Consider the following 14,543-nt stretch of genomic DNA (forward strand, 5'->3'; position numbering starts at 1 on the left):
GGTGAGTCTTAATTGGGGCAGTTCTTGTCATACCTGCCTAAGAGTGTGCCATGGGAGATACTCTCCAAGGGCGTCATAGTCTTGAAATAACCAATTCCACAGAGTAGCAAAGCTTTTTGCTGTTTTTCCAAGTGTTTTGGTATTAGAGATGAATGGGTCTAAACACTACATAGTAAATACTGACTGCCCAAACCCTAGCCCCATCCCTTATTAGCTACGCGGCCTCGGGCCATCCTTCTATGCCTCAGGGTCCTCATCTTAGAGTACTATTCATAGAGGAGTGCCTCCTTCAGAGAGCTGTGATGATTAACTAAGCCAATGGGGAAGTGCTTAGAAGTGTGTCTGGCACATAGTAGGACCGATGGAGGATAGCTCATGCCTCCGACCCACTTACCATGTACTAGGTACTGATGTAACCACTGTACACATGTTAATTCGGTTATTTCTCTCTTTTTGAAAAAACTCAGTTAATTCTCCCGAGGGCATGGGCATGCACTATTATTCTCATTTTGCAGAAGAATGACATGAGAAGGACCTGGCTCACAATCACCCAGCAGGCGAAGAGCAGGGACTTAAATCCAGCGCTTTCACCTGTGGAGTGCAGGCTTCGAACCAGCACACCGTCAGAGCTCACCATGAAGTTCTGGATCAATGGGAATCAGCTGTTGTTTACTCTGGTGATGACGATGATGCCTTCCTGGGTTTTGATTATAATGGCAGACTTTGGGGCAATGATTGAAATAGCAGAGGATGTTTTAAAGTCATCAGACAGTGTGAGCTAGAAGTTCTGATCGCAAGGCAATATTATACTAAATTACCGATGCTATGGAAAAAAACCCTGCCTCTTTAACCAAAATTCAAAAATCCTATCTCTAAATTTATTTTAAGTATCTTAAACAGGATTTTCCCAGACTCTGACCTCGTTTGAAAATAATTAAATAAGTAACCATAAATTTCAGACAAGGAAATGATATGAAATGATTCTCTCAACGGTGAAAAAAACAGACCTAACCTACATGAAAGTTACCCTTGAATAAATGGGCTGACAATGGGAGAAATGTTTCCCACTGTTTGTTTTCTGGGGAGTGAATATTTCTAAAACGTCTGAGCTGAGCACTTGACAAGCTCTCCTGTGTGAATAAGAACTATCGAAACAGGAGAGCAAAGACTCATGACAACCCCGTATCACTGTCACCCCACATCCTTAAACTATGATGGAAGAAAATCCAAACGAGAACTAGAATATATTGCACAGTACTGGGGCGGGGACTGTGTTTCATGATCTCCTTCTGGGGACTTCTTTTGGGGAAGGTGATGAGGTTGAAAATGTCCAGGAGAGATGTGTATCTTAATTTTGTTTTGAAAATAAATGCAAATAAAAGCTCATCTTAAACCTCTAAAGAGGTATTGCTTTTTCCACCATGGAAGTAACAAGAGTTTCATTGGGATATAATTCCATTGCTCGCTACTGAGAGCTAATGCCCGCACCTAGAAACACATAGACTAACCCACTGTAGAAACTCAAGCTCTAACCAGCTCTTCACATATCCACTCTACAGAGCTTTCCCCACTGTCACCCCACTTGGCAAAACTTTCTTCCCAGGAAGGAACTTTGCCCTACTCACATAGTAGATGCTCAGTAAATGTGGGTTGAACTTGTCTGTGACTCGATCCCGTCTCTTAGGTGGAAACAATTCAAATGCTTCTGAATCATTTCACTGATGATTACTGAAAAACTTGACATTTTTACAAATGGAGAAACGGAGGCTCTGGAAGCTCACGGGAGTCGCCCAAGGTCCAGGCTCCCAGACCTCCCCCTGCACCTCTCCTCCTCTCCTTGAGCATCCCCTTAACTGGCTTAGTCCCCACATGCCTTTTCAAAGCCTCTGGTCAAACCAATTTAAAAACGATCACGGGCGCTAGTAATATGTAGTCATCCTGCACACCTTAATGGATCTGAGTAACTAGTTTCCAAAGAAGTCCAGACTTAAGGCATCTCCCCTGCTCACCAATAACAGTCATGACATCACACACATCTACAGTTTAGGAACAGGATTTACCCTTCCTCCGGTAAAGAAGGCTGCAAAGTGCGACATTCCTTTGGCGTGAACACCACGTCCAAGTCATCTTCGGTGAAGTCTCCCAGCTCCTGGGCGAGCTCCGCATCCAGGCTGTTCAGCTGTGTCATCAGAAGTCCTTCAAAGTCCACCGGCTCCACCGGGTCATAAAACTGAGGCTGCAGAGATAAGGAGAAGGAAAAGCAGGTTCCCACAAGGTTTCCAGGAAAAGCACCAAGGCGACAGTCGGCGAGCCCCAGGCCTGCCCCTTCCATTCAGCAAGGGCTTGGCTCCGAGTGCACAACTCGGTGGAGCAGTCTTCCGAGGGGCCTGTCAGACACAGAGGCAGTGATACGGAAAGGGAAAGAGACACTGCACGGAAAGTCAAGTCAGAACACGGTGCGGCACCCAAATCACACCCCAAGGCAGAATTTTTCTCTGCTTAATTGCATCTTGATGAGGAATCCTGAGGAGATCCAAAATGAGATCACGAGGCTTTGCTGAATTTTATAATTTCCCCTGCAAAAGCTCTCTGAGGCCATGTTTACCCCAATACAGTGAAGTAGTGCATGGAGGCAATTTTCCAGAAATTCGGGCAAACGCAACACTCCTTCTGTGTGAGCATTGAGACTCCGTGTTTCCTTTGGCCTGACTTTTCCTATATGTTGCTTCTTGAAAGCACTTCATACATAATCACAGCCCACGGTGAGCCAGACTTGGTGGTGGTGATTTCCAGAGGCTTCTGGACTGACTCCTGCTGGGCAGGAAGATACTTTCACCGGGGCTGGGGTTAAATGAATAAACTAAAGGCAACTGGCTGATTTTACCCAGGCCTAAATGTACTCCCTTTTATTTTTATTTATTTTTTAACGTACTCCCTTTTAAAGGATTGTTTTGTTTTGCTCTTCTACTATATCCACGTGCAGTGGGAAAGGACAAAAGCAATGACAGAAGTGGATGGTAATTCGAAATAAAATTTTCTCTGGTCGATAAAAGAAAAAGTTGGCAATTAAGCAACTATTTTTTTTTTTTCTTGTCTGTGAAGTCCCCAAACAGGAACCATTGCCTTAAGGAAGTAAACGAATCAGACTGAGTGGAGCTGTGGAATGATGAGAATACCAGCAGCTCCGTGGGGATCATTTACGGCAGGCTACTTGGAATCACCAGCCCAGGGAGGTACTGTTCTCTACTCCCCCACCCCCGACCATGGACCAATAAAACAAACACTCCAGACTCTCAACTCGTACTGCCTCCATGTGAAATGAGGCCGGATCCAAAGGAAATGCTAACAAAACTGGTTTTTCACCAGCCTGATACCATACACCAGACTCGATGTGAGGGTTTCCACGTTGGAGAGGAGGGACAGTGCGCTGCTTGCTGTTCAAGAGGCAAAAGGACATAAAATCAGAGAAGGCTGCTGCCCTCCCTCCTCCCGCGCTTGCCGTTCCTGGTCGTGGTGGAGACCTGAGTGACATGCTGGGGACTGAGGACAAAGAACTGAGGCAACGCGTGCCCTCCTTCTTCTCTGAGATTCTGGAAGGTGGCTGGCTTACATAATGTCCTGGGCCGCAGGGACAAAGGGGGCAGAAGGGAAGCAACAGGATATACTTTGGTGGAGGAGAGCAGAGACATCTCTAGCTCCGCATGGCTCCCATATGCTGTGACAGAAAGACGGAAATTTCTCGGGGGGACCTGCAGGTCAGCTAAGGAGAAGACCATAGGCCTTAGAGGGTGCCTCTCAAAATGAAGAGACAGGGACCAGCAGGGGCTCAGGGAGCTGGAGATCAGCCTGTACAGAAGCCAAGTGGGGACAGAGTTTGCAAGGGGCCACTAGTGACCTCTGCCAGAGAAAATGGCAGGCATTGTCTATGCAGACCTGCCTAAGACCAACCAACCCCAAAGGAGAAAGTGGATTTTCCCACCCCTTACCACAAACCAGTACACAGCGTTCCGAGTCAGGAACTGAAATAGAAAACTGCATTTTTTGCATACCCAATCTTATTATTGCAAAGTTGATACCCATGAAGGCAGTAATTATGGAGCACTTACTATGTGCCAAGAAATTGGCTAGGTCATTATATACATTATGTCATGTCATCCTCACTAAAGCCTATAAGGTACACACTCTTATTAACCCCATTCTACAGATGAGGACACTGAAGGCTAGAGATTTAATAATTTGCCCACGGCTCCACAGCTGGGAAGGAGGCCCTCTGGAATTCAAACCCAGGCGGACTCATGTTCTTAACCACAGTGGTTGTGTTTTCTCTTGAAGGCATTTTAGGGAATCTCTACTTCCAGAAACACTTAAAACACAAGGCAATAGTAAGTGTGTTTGGAAGAGGGTGAAAACTACATTTACCACCCTACCCACAAGTTCCACTTTGTATTTCTCATGAGCCCAGCTGCTCAAAGTAATGACATAAGGTAATTAATTAATTAATTACAGTAATAACAAATGTAAATTTATTATGAAGAATGTCAATCCCTCAAGCCGAGACACTTTAAATATATACTTAAAAATTATACTGAAGCACAATTTGACGCTAGCATTAATCACTAGTAAGTAGAAGCTTCCACGGAGAAATGGCATTTGTGCAAAATCATCGGAGAGAAGAAAATTCGGGTCCAGCCAACGTAGTCTACTTATCATGACCCTGAAAGCCAGAGCTACAAATGATGACAAACCTGGATGAGAGCAGCACCTGTTACCTACAGGACAGGCTGTCTAGGAACCTGGGTGACAAGGACGGATGACTCCCTCCTTCAGCAAGGATTTGCTGAGTGTCTGCTGAATGCCAGTCACTGAGCCGGGCGGGGGTGGGGTGGGTACAGAAGAGTCAGGTAGCTCCTCTCCAGCATTTTTCCAGAGATCTCTAGTCAGCCATGAGATGGTGCAGCTTGCCACATTCTCACAGATAAATCATGCTATGTTTGAAGAGGGCAGCCATGATAAAGGACACAGTAACCTCACTGAGCACTAATGTGGGGCCATGTGCCAAGTGTAATCGATATACGGGATTGATCGTAAAGTCAAACTCTTGAGGTCACATATATTTCAGGACTGAGCAGACTGTAAACATCAACCATATGAGAGAATTACTGAGTATGGTTCCAGCGCAACAGACAAGGTGACATTTGACTACTCTCCCCTACTCTTTCTACACTGAAATGGACAAAGGAGGAAACTGTCCGTTCGTAATGCGATGTAAACTACTCTTGCCTTTGGCAAGTAGGTGGAGACCCCAAGTACTGTGAAAAGGGTCTCCGAGGAAGTTCTGCTTGCAAAGTCACATAATAACCAGGAACCTGGGGCGCCTGGGTGGCTCAGTCATCGGGCGTCTGCCTTCAGCTCAGGTCATGATCCCAGGGGTCCTGGGATCGAGCCCTGCATCAGGCTCCCTGCTCAGCGGGAAGCCTGCTTCTCCCTCTCCCACTCCCCCTGCTTGTGTTACCTCTCTTGCTGTGTCTCTCTGTCAAATAAATAAAATCTTAAAAAAAAAACCAAAACAGGAACCAAAAGAGATTTCTGTTTTCTAAACTCTCTGAAGTCTGCATCTCAAGAGTTGGTTTTATTTTGAAGCAATCAACACATACACACAAGCACATACACTATGCTGATCTAGGGATAAGCAAAGGGAGGAAACAAATATTGAACAGAATTGCAGTGGTATTTTATTTCGTTGGGGGCTGAAGTTTGAGAACAGGGTTGGGGGGATGGTCTAAGGTCAGTCCTTAAGGCAAGACCGGGGCTCTTGGGAACTTTAAAGCCAGACAGGAAAATTAACTATTTTGTTTTCTCTGCTGTTGAGTACATGTGGCCTGTTAGTCAGTGAAGACCCAAGACTAGATTAAATGGTATAATCCAAAGTAATTCCAAGAAAGTCCCCTTATACCATGAATTACGACACTGCCACCATCACTTGTTAAAATAATAGAAGAAAAAAACCCCAAATAATCAAAATAGAAACCAAAAAAAAACAAAACAAAAAAACCCTTAAAAAAAACAAAACCTTTTTTTTTTTAATTTTTTATAACAGAAAGCTCTTAAGACGACAAATAATCCTAAATCAGGTTTTATCTATCATGACTGTTGACTTTGCTAGGCTGAACCATATTCCCCAAATTTACTTCCTAGTATGGTTCTAGTCAGAGTGGACTCCAGGATTTTTCTCTTGCTACAGCTAATTTGGAGTATACATACACCTTCTACTGATACAACCAAACACTAATTTAGGTGCTGCTGTTGAAGGGATATTACTAATGTAGTTAAAGTCCCTCATCGGTTGACTTTAAGTCAACGTAAAGGGAGACTCCCCTGGGTGGCCTGACTTAATCAGGTGGATGCTGACTTAATCAGTTGACAGCCGCCTCCTAGTTCAGGGACTCCAGGCTTGAGCTCTGGCCCATGGAGTTCCAGCTTGCTTATGATCTTGCCTTCCTGACTGCTCTGTGGACTCGCTAGGCCAAGCCCTCACCAGTGGGTAAGCCAGTTCTCTGCAATCAACTCCTTAATATCCGTGCATATGCATCTCCTCCTGGTTCCACTGCTCTGACTAAACCTGGACTAATCTGTCTACTTCCATTCATTTAACAAATACTTCCTGGGGTCCTACCGTGGTCCAGCTCTAGGTGAGGAGACACAGTCACTGCCCCGGAAGCAATTTTCAACACTTCTCTAGTGAAGACTTGTGCACTCTTTCTCTCTAGTTACTTTTTGCAGAGGCCTCATTGACAGAAGACCAGAAACACACAAAAAGATTATAAATACCCTAAACGCTTCAATTATTCACAGCCAGACATCCATGTTTTAATTAAGGGGGTTTGAGCTTTTCCTTGTCCCCTAATGCACATCAAAGGCTACTTCTCCGGACATGAATTGGATTCAATGTGTTCTGAAACTGACAATTCCTACAGCACCAGAACCGTATCTGTTTAAAATGAATCTGTATAGCTCCTAGCACAGTGCAGTATACAGACAGCACACTGATAGCGGATTAAAATAGCAAATATGGGTGACACTTCACAAATAAGGATGCTGAAAAACAGGTTAAATGACAGGTAATCACAAGGGTCCTTTGTTACAGCTTTGGGGGGGCGGGGTTGCTTCATGCTGCTTTGTGCAGGGCTGGGGGTAGAGGTGCGGTGTCTCCAGGGGTACTGGCCCAGTACCCTCATGTGTGTGTACCCCTATGGAGGGTGGTCCTCAAATCTACTTGGCTGTTCATGAGAGATGTCTTGTCAAAGTCACCCAAGACGCCCCTGTTGCCAGATTCAGTGGTCAATGCTCAGTCCTGGTTTATCTACAGGATGGGACACGGTTAATCACTCCCTCTTTCTTGCAATACTTCATTCAGATGGAGGGTGACACAGTCTCTGAAAGTTCATGTACCAGGAAACAAATTGGGATGGTTGGTCACTCTACTGTTTCTAGGTTCTCTTCCTATGATGCAGTACTCCAGGATTCAGTCCTAAAATGTCTTTGCTTCTCAATCTGCATTCACTCCCAGATGAGCTCATCTACTCCCATGGCTTTAAATACCTTTTTTTTTTTTAAATTACAAATTTATATCTTTGCCCTGAAATCCAGCTTGACTTTTCCAACTACATCCAAACATCACCATCTGGTGGTCTAATAGGACTCTCAAACACAACAAATTCAAAACTAATTCTTAATTTGCCTGCTGATCTTTTCTTCCCATATCTCCCAAGTCTTGGCATATCAGGGGGTGGCAAATCCATTCTGCTGGTTGCCCAGAGCAAAACCTTCAGAGTCACTGTGGGTTTTTCTCTTTCTCTTACACCTTACATACTGTCCATCAGAAAATCCCATCCACTTTACTTCTGAAATATATTCAGCATCCAACCTTCTCACCTTCTCTACTGGCATCACTCTCTATAACCCTATTCCAGAGTTACTGTGACAACTTCCTAACACCCTCCCCACCCTAGTCTGCTCTCCACATAGCAACCACAGTGATCCTTATAAAAGGAACTCTATAAGTCATCTTTATAAAAAGTCAGATCATGCCTGGCCTCTGGCTCAATGCTTCCAGAGACTTCCCAACTTAATCAGAGTAAGAGCTGAAGTTCTTCTGAGGTCTCTGAGCCCTGCTTTCCCTTTGATCTCATCTCCTCGTGCCCACTCTACTCAGCTCATACTCCACTTCCTTGCTGTCGCTGGAGCAGACCACATACTCTTGCCTTGGGGACTCTGCACGTGCTGTTCCTTTTTTTTTTTTTTAAGATTTATTTATTTATTTGAGAGAGAGAGAATGAGAGATAGAGAGCACGAGAGGGAAGAGGGTCAGAGAGAGAAGCAGACTCCCCGCCGAGCAGGGAGCCCGATGCGGGACTCGATCCCAGGACTCCAGGACCATGACCTGAGCCGAAGGCAGTCGCTTAACCAACGGAGTCACCCAGGCGCCCCACGTGCTGTTCCTTCTAACTATAATACTCTTCCTTCAGCTACCTCTCAGGTTCATGCAGAATTCTTCCCAAGTGTCTCCTTTCCAATAGACACCCAAATAGCTCCTCTTCTGTATCACTCTCTATCCTCTTTCCCTCTTTTATTCTTCAAGGCACTTAAGCCCCTTGATATAGTCTGCATTCACTTATTTGTCTGTCTCTCATTCTAGAACATAGGTTCCATGAGGCTAGACCCTTTGTTGTATTCACTAGCATATCCCCAGCTCCTAGAGCAGTACCTAGCACAGAGTTGAGACCCAATACATATTTCTGGAAGGAAGGAAGGAAGGAAGGAAGGAAGGAAGGAAGGAAGGAAGGAAGGAAGGGACATTTAAGACAATCCTCTCCGCTCCCTATTATATTTAAGTAAACAGAGCTGAGAACATAAGGTTCTTCTCCTTCAGTGATTTCAAAGTACTTCATGGCTTAGATTCAACAATGTTCCCCAGCTTCTCCCAAAGTCAATCTTCCACTGTACTACTGAGTAGAAGATGCTGACAGGCCATCATGGGCATCAACCTATTTTTACCAAGATACTTTGATGTCCCTGCTTTTCAATGACAGAAATAAAACTCCTGCTTGGCATGCAGGCTGCCACTCTGTCATTTTATGTTCCATTGTGAATCTGCCACGAAAACTATATTGAGGTCTTCATTTCCATCATGGCCTCTCAAGGGAAATCAATGAAACCTAAGGACAGCCCAACTCCTTGACAGATGAAGCACAAAAGAACAATAGCATCAGAAAAATTTAAAAGAACCATATTTATCAAGTGATCTAACATTTTGGTCATTCTTGGTAGTAAAAGCAAAAGGGTGCTTTATTGCACAGCTTAAACACATTACACATTACACATAAACACATTACAAAAATGAATGCCTTCTAAGGTATGAGACTTTTTTTTTTTTTACATAGATGTTATACACAAACATCTCATGTATCCCTGGTGTTTAGGATGTGGCTTTTTTAAACATCCTTTTCTTCAGCAAGAACTGTTACATTCCAGCTGATTCATTCCATTTCACTTCAAATCTTTTCTATTCTCATTTTTAAAAATAGAATTTTTCCCTCTATGAAAATGTAGGTTAAGGTTATTAACCAAGTATAGTGTCTCATACCCTCCTTTCTACTTTAGGACAGAGATCCCAACCTTTTCTTGTAGTTCACTCTCCTTTCGACTTTGAATGATCAGAAAATAGTTTTAGTATTTTAATGAAGATGTCAACTATAAAGTCATTTGCCTGTGTAGATGGTTGGCATGAGAGGATGTCTGGTCGACCTGCCCACAAGGCTGTGGCAATGGAGGATGCCAAGGCCAACGTGCGATGCTACACACAGGTGAGTCTACACACAAGGTCATGCTCTCTGGCACTGGTCACAAACGACTCTGGGAAGAGTGTCAAAGAGCCCCAGGGCAGGTCTATCATCATATCACCAGGTCTAAAAAGCCAACTTGAAACAGTCGACCCTCTTCACAGTGCACAGTGCAAGAGTTTAAAATACTTTATCTACTTTGAAAACACACATACATCACAGCTGACATTTACAATTAGAGTTTAAAAACAAAGATCCAATAAAACCACACATACCCACACACCTTTTCTCTCATGTGATTGATGTGATTTACAACAGAAGCCACTGTATTTATATAAGGATATGTCCATAGGGTTAGCAATGGTCCTTGCCCACCACATTTTCTGAAACCCAGAGCAACCCAGACGACAAAAGAAACTACCTTTCTTTACGTTTTTTTTCCTCCTATTTGGAATACTTCTACCTATGTAGGTTCTTTAAACAATCCTCCATCTGGATCACATGCTAAAATCCCAGGGAACTTTAACATATCAAGATACCCAGGCTCCAGCCCTTAGAGATTCTGATTTCATTGTTCTCTGGTGGGCCTGGCCACAGATGTTTCTAAAGGTCTCAGATGATTGTAATGTGCAGCCAGGGCTGAAAACCTTCCTTTAAGTCTTCTCTGCCTCTCTCAGCAAGCTTTTACCTCCTTTTGAACACCTAGCACACTTAAAGACGGTATAGGTCCTCTGTCCTCCCAAGTAGACCACAAGGCCTTTCAGAGCTGAAACCACCTCTGGTCACCTTTTAATCCCTCACCCTGCCTCCAACATACAGACAACAGACAGTGCCAAACATGTGGGCAGAACCATTCACCAGTATTTACACAACGTCTATGATACCATTCTATTAACCCTAATGGGAGGGGGAGCACTCTTAGGCCAACATCGCAAATAAAAAAACCTGGAGCCTTCACAGAGATTAACTTGCCACAGATTATATACCAAATCAGTGGCAGTAATGCTTCACCTGGGACCCATCTCACCAGTTTTTGTAGAAAAAAAAAGTGCTTATTTTTAATGATTTATGTATAAAAGAAAATTTTATGATACAATTTTATGATACAATGCACCTTTTTGCAACACAAAAATTCTATTCATATCCACAAATTCATGAAAGGCAGGTATATTCAAGCAAAACGGGGTCCACTTAGGCTTGTGGCCAAGTTTTGGCCTCTTGCAAGACAACAAACTAATCCCTGATTGGGTTTGCTTTTTTTTTTTAAGATTTTTATTTATTTGAGGGGGGGTGGGCAGAGGCAGAGAATCTTCAAGCAGACTCTCGACTGAGCTTGGAGCCCAGTGTGGGGCTCAATCTCACGACCCTGAGATCATGACCTGAGCCGAAACTAAGAGTCCGATGCTCAACTGACTGAGCCACCCAGGCGCCCCATGGATTGGGTTTTAAATAACGTGGCACCATTAAATACTTCTAAAAATTAAATAGCCACTTGTATTAGCATGTGGGGTTGTTGAAATGGGTAGTTATATAAATAAAGGTAAGGGAAACAAAAGCCAAAATGCACTTGGTCTTATTTTCCAATTGTCTGAAACCAATGAACAGTCTATAGCTTCACCTTTAAGAAAAGTTTTTTTTAAAAGCTACTTCAGCTTGAGAGTTTTTAGATGATAAGCTAGTTCTCTGCCTTGCCAGGAATGAAGCTTGCTGAAATGTCCCATTATGTTTCTTTGATATGGATTTTTTTTTTTTAAGGTAAAGGGAAATCACCACTAAGTTGATGATGTCTGTTGGAGAAACCTTCATTTGGGAAGATGATTCAGGGGAAAGAATGGCCGCTTCATTGTGATATGACAGCATGGCGGCAGGTAAACGTTAGGGTGATTTCCTCGACAGGCTGTGCTTTTTTTTTTGTTTAAAGGGGGAATTAAAATCAGGCCTCTTGGCTCCCTCATGCTTCCTGCTCCTCATGCAGTTAACAAGAAGGAACAGGGGCAGCACCAAGTGCTGAAATTGGAGTCGTGATCTGGGAAGAGATAATCAGGAGCTAACCTGGAATACTAGGAACCATATATTTTAAAGGCTATTCATTTGCAAATAGAACCAGGAATAAATTACAACAGGCAGGAACCCATGATCCTTGCATAGTTAAACAATGTTGCTTATTTTTGCTATTTCTTTGATGTCTTCTGTTAGAAAATGGGTAGTTAAGCCACATGGTGATTTGACTACCTAGCTAATGAAGAAATTCATCAACATTCACTTTTGTCAAAACCTACGGATGAGGAGGCAAAATTACCAAAGGAACACCTGTAGATATTAAGCAAGTTCTTATTCGTTGTGACTTTAAATGAAAAACTCAAGGCTGCAGCATAAACGCCAAAGCTGGTGTGGAGAGAAGGGGTTAAAGCTTGCCAGCTACACTTCCTTAAAGCCTCTTAATTACGATGTCCACACTGTTTCTCAATTCAGCCACTGCAAAGAGCTGCAGTCTTAATTTACCAACAAGCAAGGCACCAAACCCTCCCTCCTTACCTTGTTTGAAATATAAACATGTATCTGGTCACTTTTTAACTGAATTCTGCATACTTTGGAATACAATTTGAATTAGAAATTCAAGAAAAAAAATTTTTTGGTTTTCAATGAAATATATATTAGCACCAAATTAAAAAAAATAGTTAATATTTCTTACTCTAAAGGTTATCTAATCTATCTGAAGTCATGGACGTCATGCATTGAATGTGCTTTTATTATATCTGCATTGTGAAACAGGAAAAGTACAAACAAAAAGGACAGTTAGCAAGCCACTGAAGTCAGATTTTTCTGAAGAAATGTCATTACCTCTTGCAGTAAAAGATGCTATACACTTTTTACTACTCATATTTCATCAATGACACAACACACAAATTATCCTATTGAAATAACCACACACCACTCCAGCAAACATACCTTTAAAAGATACACAGTTACACGGCGTGCAAATTGTTACAGGCGGCAAGATGGCGGCTACAGGAAACCAAGTGGAAGGTTAAAAAACTTTGAAGAGCAGAAGTGGTTTTGAAGTAATAAGTGAGAAACAAAACAAATAACCTAACCTCCTCAAGAAAACCACTAGAAGCAAGAAAGTACCGCTATACTGTGAGTGAGGAAGTGAGCACAACAAGGACCGTAGCCTCACACAAAGGAAGTGAATACTCAACTTCTGGTTTTACAAATCATCTCATTTAAGTGAGGTTTAGCCCACCTGCCTGGCATTTAGTCCTCAAATAATATAACACATAATGCACACTCAACAGTACGTGTTAATATAAAAATACAAGCTACCTTCAACTTAAAAGGGGGAGTGTGATTCAAAAATGAAGGTCGGGACGCCTGGGTGACTCAGTGGGTTAAGCATCTGCCTTCGGCTCAGGTCATGATCCCAGGGTTCTGGGATCGAGTCCCACATCGGGCTTCTTGCTCAGCAGGGAGTCTGCTTCTCCCTCTGCCTGCCTCTCCCCCTGCTTCTGCTCTGTCCCTGACAAATAAATAAATAAATAAAAATCTTGAAAAAAAATTAGGTCTGTTCTGTGATTCCAATTATATGAAGTTCCAGATAAGGCAAAATTGTGACAGAAGTGGATCAGTGATTGCCTTGGGCTGGGGCCTGGAAGAAGAGACCCACTGCAAAGGGGTCCAAGGAGTATCCTGGGGTAAAGAGACTGTTCTATATCTTGACTGAGTAGAGATTAAGTGACTAGAAATTGGCCAAATTCACCAAACTGTACACCTAAAATGAGTGAATTTCTTATATGTAAATTATACTTCCAAGAAAACAATTTTTAGGGGCGCCTGGGTGGCTCAGTTGTTAGGCGTCTGCCTTCGGCTCAGGTCATGATCCCAGGGTCCTGGGATCGAGCCCCACGTAGGGCTCTCTGCTCTGCAGGAAGCCTGCTTCTCCCTCTCCCACTCCCCCTGCTTGTGTTCCCTCTCTCGCTGTATCTCTCTCTGTCAAATAAATAAATAAATAAAATTAAAAAAAAAAAAGACCCTCCTGCCTTCCTCTAAGAGAAGGTGATCTTGCCTGAAACAATCTTTAAAAAAAAAAAAAGAAAAAGAAAAGAAAACAATTTTTAAAAATTAAGGTTCCTAAATTGACTTTCCAGATAGGGGATTTATTTTCCTAATAAAAGCCTGTTACAAATGGTAGTTGGGTTCCAGGCCACTTCCCCCTCCCCAAAATAGGAATCATAACTTGGGGGAAATCAAGTAGCCCATTTGCCCACTGAAGCCCGAGACTTCAGAACCATGGCCCCTGCAGGTCCACATTGCCCTCCCAGCTCATGCTGAAGGAAGGAGAGAGGGAAATTGTGTGATGTCAAAAAGAAGGCATAGAGTTAGGAACTGGTAGTAGGAGGTGTAAGGTGGCAGCAGAAGAACTAAGGAAAAGCAAGAAGGAAAAGCACATGCTGTGCATTTCTGCACCTGACCATTCTCTAAGCAAACCCATCTCATACTTACTAGTTGAAGAGAGGGGAAGCCAGAGGTACTTATGCTCTGTCGATGGTAATGGCCAAGGTTCGGTGGGAGAGTAAACTGTTTCCTTATTTCCGCTGAAGAATACCTTGGGTAAAATACAAACATCCAAATGAAGTGGTTATTTTAACAAATCATCACAATTCTAGATATAATCTTTGGCATCATGTTCTAAAACCCATGCCTTGG

General features: G+C 43.1%; 1 protein-coding gene across 2 annotated transcripts in view; it reads right to left on the reverse strand.

Moving 5' to 3' along the window:
- Window positions 1–14,543, reverse strand: part of DOCK8 (dedicator of cytokinesis 8) — a 218,192-nt gene that overhangs the window by 156,447 nt on the left and 47,202 nt on the right. The window contains exons 2-3 of one of the 2 annotated variants that reach the window (XM_028117339.2): window positions 14,340–14,442; window positions 2,061–2,236 (exon numbers count right to left, since the gene is read on the reverse strand). In XM_028117339.2, coding sequence (XP_027973140.2) covers window positions 2,061–2,236; window positions 14,340–14,442 — 279 coding nt within the window. Of the gene's footprint in view, window positions 1–2,060; window positions 2,237–12,788; window positions 12,915–14,339; window positions 14,443–14,543 lie in introns of those variants that run through there. The other variant, XM_028117340.2, reaches the window with a different exon arrangement.

This window comes from Eumetopias jubatus, unplaced genomic scaffold (assembly GCF_037043125.1).
Source record: "Eumetopias jubatus isolate StellerSeaLion01/CBP00866 unplaced genomic scaffold, mEumJub1_p1.0 scaffold_15, whole genome shotgun sequence".
NCBI classification, from domain to species: Eukaryota; Metazoa; Chordata; class Mammalia; order Carnivora; family Otariidae; genus Eumetopias; species Eumetopias jubatus.